The sequence below is a fragment of the Aegilops tauschii genome, chromosome 4 (assembly GCF_002575655.3).
Source record: "Aegilops tauschii subsp. strangulata cultivar AL8/78 chromosome 4, Aet v6.0, whole genome shotgun sequence".
Taxonomy (NCBI): domain Eukaryota; kingdom Viridiplantae; phylum Streptophyta; class Magnoliopsida; order Poales; family Poaceae; genus Aegilops; species Aegilops tauschii.
In genome coordinates, this window is record NC_053038.3 from 514658883 (window position 1) to 514667619 (window position 8737).

The 8737-nt window shown below is 46.4% G+C and overlaps 1 protein-coding gene and 1 long non-coding RNA gene across 2 annotated transcripts; both read left to right on the forward strand.

Moving 5' to 3' along the window:
* The first annotated feature begins 1298 nt into the window (after positions 1-1298).
* On the forward strand, positions 1299-5505 carry LOC141021406 (uncharacterized). Its single transcript, XR_012182710.1, has 2 exons — positions 1299-2724; positions 5200-5505. It is a non-coding gene; the product is annotated as an uncharacterized lncRNA (long non-coding RNA).
* Positions 5506-6246: 741 nt separating this feature from the next.
* Positions 6247-8163, forward strand: LOC141022055 (uncharacterized). Its single transcript, XM_073497936.1, has one exon. The coding sequence runs from the start codon at positions 6247-6249 to the stop codon at positions 8161-8163; it is 1917 nt and encodes a 638-aa protein (XP_073354037.1).
* The last annotated feature ends 574 nt before the right edge of the window (positions 8164-8737 follow it).

Below are 8737 nucleotides of genomic sequence, written 5' to 3' on the forward strand. Positions count from 1 at the left end.
AAGCAAAAGATGAAAGAAATCATACAAAGCGCAATGTCCCCTACAGTACTATATAGTTTGTGCTAACGACGAGTAGTTTATCCTCTCGATCTGGAGTCCTGCTGCTGTTCTGCAATAACAAACCTCCCTCGTGTCTTCTGCTGCCAATCAGGTAATACATCTCTCTTATTGTGTTCTCTTTGTCTTGGATCAAAAATATGCTGAAATATACCACTCCCTCCATCCCATAATATAAGAGCATTTTTGAAAACGCTCTTATATTATGGGAAGGAGGGAGTAGTAGGGTATTTTCTGCTCGTGCAAATATTATAGAATTGTGCAACACAAGGGAAATGCCTCGCATCTTCCTGAAATTTTGTCTCATCTTGGGAAAATGTATTAAAGTGGACCCCTTAACAATATCAACTATTTGGTTGAAACGCAAATGACTCACATGATCAGTTATATTGTTCCTAATAAAAGTTGTACTACTAAAGTTGAGACACTTATTTTAGAATGGAGAGAGTATGTAGCAGGTTTACACTTCTAGTGCTGATACGACACTCTCTCGCGTGTCGTCATTTGCACCTATCTTCAATAGAGGTTTAAAATACCAATAAGAAATTGTCTAGGTCGTTTGTTTGTCAGGTCGAGATTAAAATAATGCATATTATGTTGAATGTTACACTAGGTTGGTTTAGCACTCTAGATTGCAATTATATAAGAAATACAATATATATCTAGAAATGGCATACCCTTGATTGCATATACCCTCCATGCATATACCGCCTAGGTGGTCTTTTATACTTATCGATTATGTGCATACCCTTATTTCACACTATGCTACCTATGATATGAGATACAACACCGGGCGTAACTACACCCGTCATTGGTCCTAGAAATACATCCATACCCCACTCCCTATATACCACTTACATATAAGTGCCACGCTGGTTTTATCACTCATGCGCTTTAGTATTATACGATACTCAGAGAACTACATGAAAAAATATTGCAGGAAATGGTTTGTGTATATGCATGGAGTAGGATATAAGGGAAAAAGTGCCCATCTTAGAATTACTATCAAGTGTAATGAATGTGATAAATAAATGTAACACTTCTATTTAAGCGGTATAGTTGGGTGTTTGACCCCCTACATTGTCTAGAATTCTCAAAACTTCAAGGCCATAACCTGACAGGCCATAATATGTACATTTGCACAAAAAACTAGCCGTGCGTGCATTTTAAGAAAAAGGGAGAGATTACATTTATATACATGTGCAAACAGTGACGGAGCAAGGGGTGGGAAAGCAGGGGCCATGGCTCGCCCTATGGTTAATTTTTTTCTTCTCAAAGTGCCCCTACATATTTAGCTCAAAATCTTGTAAATTTATATGTTAAGCCCCCCTCATATAAGGTTCCTACCTCCGCCCCTGTGTGCAAAGATGAGCGCCACATCCTTGTTTTTGCTAAAAAAGTATTTACAGAAATTTTTAGCAAGCATACATATTCTAACATATTTTATTGCCCTGGTTTCTTTTTTATTTTTGAACTTGTAGTTCTATAATTCTCTATAGGAATATATTTTTTATAAGAAATTGGCTGCATATAAATGGTGTAGATATTGGAAAACTTATAAACCGGTAAGTATGTACACCTGTAATTAATTAATTGGGACCATATTTTTCCACTACTTATTTCTAAATAGGTTTTGTAAGGACCATCATGGTGGCAAATCGTATGAGCATATGCATTGTATTAGTATATGGGCAATTTACTAGTTTAATCGACTGTGACGCCCGGATAATTAGACTACAGTAATTCCCTGCTATTGATGCCACGTCACCTCTGTCACTGTAGTTAATCCCGCGTTAGTTCAAAAACCAATTCAAATTCAAAATTGAATAAAAGGCAAACAGCAAAAGTTTTCAAACTTTAAAACTAAAATGTTCGGGTTGTGCCAAATAATGCGTAGGTAATTATGGTGGAGAACCACACTTTTATAAAATGTTCAAATATTCAAATGATAATAAAACAGTAGCAAAACTATTATTTAAATACTTTAAATACTAAACAATTACAAAATATTTTATTTTAGGTGCCAAGTTAATTGTGGTAGTGGCATAACTATTAATCTATTTTAGGTATAACTTTTTGTATTTTATATAAACTAAAATTTAATAAAACAGAAAAGTGTAATAACTAAAAGGAAAAACAACAACACGAGAAATACCCCTCTGGCCAACTGGGCCAAACGGCCCAGCTGGCCAGCCCACCAGGCCAGAACCGGTCAGCCCACACCCCACTCATCCCCTTCCTCCTGCTACAGGAGGCAGAGGAGGGCGTGGCAGCCATCCCGGCCACCCTGCCCGCCGATGCCGCCGTGGCAGACATCCACCGTTTCCCCATTAGGATAAGGTCGCGCCCAGCCTCCTCTCCCTCGCGGTCAAACCCTAGCGCCCACTTTCCCCTCTTCCTCGCTCGCTCTCGCATCCGCATCGCGCAACCGAGCCTCGTTGCCATGGCCGAACTCGCCCACGTAGCCACCATCGTCCCTGGGCCGTGAGACAGTGTCCGGCCACTCCATCTTCGTCCGCTACGTCTTACTCGCAGAGCAAATCGCGCAGGAGAGCCCCACGTCGCCACCATCGAGCTCGTCTTCGACCGTCTGCATCACCAGCTGCCGTCGTCGATTCGCTCGACCCCGACCTTCCTTGCCTCCTCGAGCTCGTCTTCGGCACCGCAGTGAGCTCCTCGTCCATCCCCCTGCTTGCCCCCTTCATTCATTGTTGTAGCCTCTGTCCCCGAGCTCATCCGATCTCGCGCATACGCGTACATACCAGCATGCGTGCTCGGAGTTGCTGCTGCTCCTTGTGAACTGCTGCTCCTGCATACTTGCTGCTGCCGCTCGCGTCGCCCGCGTGGCCGCGCCCATGCCCCTGAACCCCGCTCGTGCCTGCTGCCGCCTAGGGTCGTGCCCTGCTTCCCTTACTCGCAAGCGCCAGCGCGCCTCCTCCCTGTTGCTGCCCGATGCTGCTGCTACTGCATCGTTACTGCGTGCTATACTGCTGCTGCTTACTCCTGCTCATGCGATGCTGCTTGCTGCTGTTGCGGATGGGCATGGCCGCTGCCTTTGCGCCCGTGCGTGTTGGCCATGGCAACACAGCCGTCGCATAGCCACTGGAGGTGAGGCACGGCTGTACCAATGGCCGGCCTAGTTAATTAGGATTAGGTTACATTAGGGGCTAATTAGTACTAGTTAAATTAGTTGCTTCCCAATGACATGTGGGACTCCCCCTTGATTAAATTAGTTAGTTGTTTTATTAACACTTGTGACAATGACATGTGGGTCACACCCACTATTGATCAGTCAAATTGACTTGGTCAACCCAACCCATGGCCCCACCTGTAATACACACCAGCTAGCACAGCCCCATGTGACAAAAGTATTTAGATATAAAATTTCGAATTGAAATATTTTAGAAAATCCTTAAAACTTTGAAAACTCATATAAAATAAACCGTAACTCGGATGAAAATATTTTGTATATGAAAGTTGCCCAGAACGACGAGACGAATCTGAATATGCAGTCCATTCGTCCACTGCATGTCCCTAGCATAGCGAACATGCAACAATCCACCTCCATTTCATTTGCTCGAAAACATCAAACATCGGGAATACTTTCCCGGATGTTTTTCCCCTTCGCCGGTATTACCTATCCCTGCTTTAGATCTCCCCTAACACCGCGTATTGCCTTGTTATATTTTGTGATGCTTTGTTTGCTTCGTATTTACTGTTTCTTCCCCCTCTTCTTCTCCGGTAGACCCCGAGACCGACGCTGATGCCCCTGAGTACGACTACGTCACCGACGACCCTTCTTCGTGTGCAACCGAGCTTCGTGGCAAGCCCCGCCCTTGATCATCAGATATCGCCTATTCTACTCTCTACTGCTTGCATTAGAGTAGTGTAGCATGTTACTGCTTTCCGTTAATCCTATCCTGATGCATAGCCTGTCCTTGCTACTACTGTTGTTACCTTTACCTGCATTCCTACATGCTTAGTATAGGATGCTAGTTTTCCATTTGTGGCCCTACATTCTTGTCCGTCTGCTGTGCTATACTATCGGGCCGTGATCACTTGGGAGGTGATCACGGGTATATACTTATATACTTTATACATGATACATGTGGTGACTAAAGTCGGGTCGGCTCGAGGAGTACCCGCGAGTGATTCACGGATTTGGGGCTGAAAGGACCTTTGTCCGACGGACTTCTGGGTGGATCTTTGTGGCAGAGCAACAGGGCAGGTTGAGACTACCTAGGTGAGAGGTGGGCCTGGCCCTGGTCGGCGTCCGCGGTTACTTCAAAATAACACGCTTAACGAGTTCTTGGTATTTGATCTGAGTCTGGCCATTTGGTCTATACGCACTAACCAACTACGTGGGAAATATATGGGCACTCGACGTCGTGGTATCAGCCGAAGCCTTCGTGACGTCAGCGACTGAGCGGCGCGCGCCAGGTTGGACCGCGTAACGCAACTTCCTTTGAAATGGAGGTTGCTAGGTCTGCTCTCCGGCCGCGTACGCAACGTGCAGGTGTGCAATGGGCGATGGGCCCAGACCCCTGCGCGCATAGGATTTAGACCGGCGTGCTGACCTCTCTGTTGTGCCTAGGTGGGGCTGCGACGTGTTGATCTTCCGCGGCCGGGCATGACCCAGAAAAGTGTGTCCGGCCAAATGGGATCGAGCGTGTTGGGTTATGTGGTGCACCCCTGCAGGGAAGTTTATCTATTCGAATAGCCGTGTCCCTCGGTAAAAGGACGACCCGGAGTTGTACCTTGACCTTATGACAACTAGAACTGGATACTTAATAAAACACACCCTTCCAAGTGCCAGATATAACCCGGTGATCGCTCTCTAACAGGGCGACGAGGAGGGGATCGCCGGGTAGGATTATGCTATGCGATGCTACTTGGTGAACTTATCATCTACTCTCTCCTACATGCTGCAAGATGGAGGTGGCCAGAAGCGTAGTCTTCGACAGGATTAGCTATCCCCTCTTATTCTGGCATTCTGCAGTTCAGTCCAACGATATGGCCCTTTACACATATACCCATGCATATGTAGTGTAGCTCCTTGCTTGCGAGTACTTTGGATGAGTACTCACGGTTGCTTTTCTCCCTCTTTTCCCCCTTTCCCTTCTACCTGGTTGTCGCAACCAGATGCCGGAACCCAGAAGCCAGACGCCACCGTCGACGACGACTCCTACTACACCGGAGGTGCCTACTACTACGTGCAGCCCGCTGACGACGACCAGGAGTAGTTAGGAGGATCCCAGGTAGGAGGCCTGCGCCTCTTTCGATCTGTATCCTAATTTGTGCTAGCCTTCTTAAGGCAAACTTGTTTAACTTATGTCTGTACTCGGATATTGTTGCTTCCGCTGACTCGTCTATGATCGAGCACTTGTATTCGTGCCCTCGAGGCCCCTGGCTTGTATTATGATGCTTGTATGACTTATTTATGTTTTAGAGTTGTGTTGTGATATCTTCCCGTGAGTCCCTGATCTTGATCGTACACGTTTGCGTGCATGATTAGTGTACGATTGAATCGGGGGCGTCACATCGATTGCCATGTTGGCTGTAATATTGACCCCATGGTTGTGTGTGTACTTCTTTTGTACTCCCTTCGTCTTATAATATAAGATTGTTTTGCAATTTGCAAAACAATCTTATATTATGGGACGGAGGGAGTAGCAAATATATGTAACTAGTTTAATTCAACTAATTTACTAGTTTAATTCAACTATTTTGTTTGTAATATGATGATCTCACGTCCATTCAGTGGTCACTGATGGCTGGAGTGATGCGCCTATGGAACGGCTGGGGGGGTCCAAATTATAGTGCTTATGAGCTTCATGCTGCAAGTGTTCCTGCTCATGTTTGCCAGGATGCGACGGCGGAATATCTCCATCGTCCCAAGGACCCTCCTCTGGCTAGCATACCTGATGGCAGACTACATAGCGGTATACATCCTTGGCCACACGACCTTCTTTGGGAAGTCCCACGGGCACCAACAACTCATGGCGTTCTGGGCACCGTTCTTGCTGGTACATCTTGGTGGCCAGGACAACATAATTAACCGCCTACTCCATAGAAGACAACCAGCTCTGGCCACGCCACCTGCTCTCATTTGTTGTGCAGACAGTGGGAGTGGCCTATGTCCTATACAAGTATGTTGCTGGCAGCTGGACCTTGGTCCCAGGTGCGGCAATGATATTTATCAGTGGTGTTCTCAAGTATGGGGAGATTGTATGGGCGCTCAAGTCCTCCAGCCTGGACAACATGCGTAAGTTCCTTGACAGCAGGAAGTTGAGTGAGGCTAAAAGAAAACCTTGTGTGCGGTGGGGCCAAGGGGAGAAGTTGGATTTGGAAGAGGTTCTACAGGGAGCTCATGACCTGCTCCCCATTTGCATGGCTCAGTTGGTGGACTATAAGTTCTGGCCATCCACATTGCAGAGTCAAGCCATAGAGCTATTCGATAACAAGGGCCAAATATTTGAGTTGGTTGAGATGCAACTCTCTTTGATGTATGATTTCCTATATACCAAGGCAGCAGTGGTCTTCACATGGTATGGATGCTTTATTCGTGCCATTTCATCGGTTTCCACCATCACCACTTTCTTCCTGTTTCAATCAAGCAATGGCAAAAATGCCTTCAACAAAGTTGATGTCATCGTCACATACATCTTAATAGTTGGGGCTGTCCTCCTAGAGATGACGGCATTACTGAAGCTAATGGGATCAACATGGACATGCGCATTATTACGTGCTCGAAGATGGCATTTGCTTCACAAAATAGTTATATCTTTTCGGGGGTGTGTCGGGGCTGCAGAAAGAGATAGAAGATGGTCAGGTTCCATTGGACAACTCGAGTTGGTAAACTCGCCCCATGGCGGTGCAGGTTGCATGTTCGTGCAGTGCCTAGGAATGAGATGCAAAGATTTGTGGAAGAAGCTACACCACTCCTTACCCGTCATTTCAGATGGTACTAAGAAGTTGGTGTTGGAAGAGATACACAGAATGGTGGTGGCATGTCAGGGCAATGAGGAGATGATGAGGAGTTACAATGGTCAGTGTGCACTGAAGCCATGGAGCGAATTCTTCGAGGATCCCACCTCGCATGCTGGAATTGATTTCGATGACAAAATCCTTTCCTGGTACTTTGCCACCAAAATGTTCTTCTCATTGTCGCCTCAAGGGGAAGAGTGTGGTTATGTTGGGGAGTCAATCAGGGCAGTGTCTAACTACATGATATTCCTCCTTGTTGAACGTCCCTACATGCTGCCTAGCCCTGTTCGGCCCGGGATGTATGACAATATTGAAGCAGCATATGTGGCGGGGCTTGATCTTCCTAGCGTGAAATGCATCAGCAGAAGGTGGGAGGTGGACAGAAGAAGAAGAATGTGGGATATGGACAGGGATGGGGACGAGTTGTACAGAGCACGGAGGAAGTTGGACATAATAAGGGAGGATCTGGACATAACAAGGGAGCAACATCTGACAGGTAGATGGCTAGCCGATACATGGGGGGAGATTGACAAAACAAGGGAGGAGCTGGAGAAAACAAGGTCTAAGGTTAACAGTGTAGGGAAGAACGTGGAGGAGTTGGAGAAAACAAGGTCTAAGGTTAACAGTGCAGGGGAGAACGTGGAGGAGTTGAAGAGAATAATGACAGATGTGGAGCAGCTGGACAAAAGAAGCGGGGAGCTGCGTTTGGGCCCTTCTTCACCTGCCTTCGCACGTGGAGCGGACCTTGTTCTCCGGCTGCTAGAGGTGGAGACACGACGACCCCCGCAGGAGGTGCGACGGGTGATACTTGGGGTGTGGGTGGAGATGTTGTGCTATGCGGCACATCACTGCAGTAGGGATTCCCATGCCAGGCAGCTCAACAGTGGGGGTGAGTTCATCACCGTCGTCTGGCTCGTGTCCACTGCCATGTTCAATCTCCAGTACTGTGACATGGACTGGTTTAAGAAGGGCGTATGGGAGTTCTTCAGGCCATTGTTAAAGCGCTCGTTTTGGGACAAGTGCCCTACTGTAAATATCAATTGCCCTACTATAAATATCAATTGCCCTACCTTAAATCTTGGCAAAAAAAATGTAAGTATGTATCGCTGTGGTTGCTGATCGGTGTTGGCGTCTGTTCATCGCTGAGAGAAGATAGTTTCGTTGTAGGCCGAGCTAAGTGGTGGCCCGTGGATTATGATGTAGCTTGGCCAAAGTGGGACATCAAGAGTTTGATCCTAAATTGTATTTCTATGAACATTGTGACCAATCAATAAAGTGAAGCGTGTTTATTTGAAAAAAAGAGTATGGTCCTGATTTGGTCGCTGATTCCTGGTGCTATCGTTCGAAGGGGATTAGAGATTAGCTGCTCGATTGGGAGCGAGAAAACAATCTAATGTTATCCCTTCCGCAGCGCAAGCGATGCCGCCTATGGAAGAGGGACGAGAAGGAGAGGGATGGGCTGGACCGCTAGAGGCAGCAAAGGTAAACACAACTCAAAACATTCTGTGTTTGTGTGAGCTGGATTGTTTTTTTCCGAAAAAACACAAATACCGGATTATAATACGCTGGGAAGTATCGACACGTCGTTCGCCACTATATGTACACATCCTTCAAATAGTTCGCTTCACTTTCGGCTTGCAATTGAGAGACCAACTGCAGGTCAAAAGTTAAGCGAACTATCTGAAAGATTTTG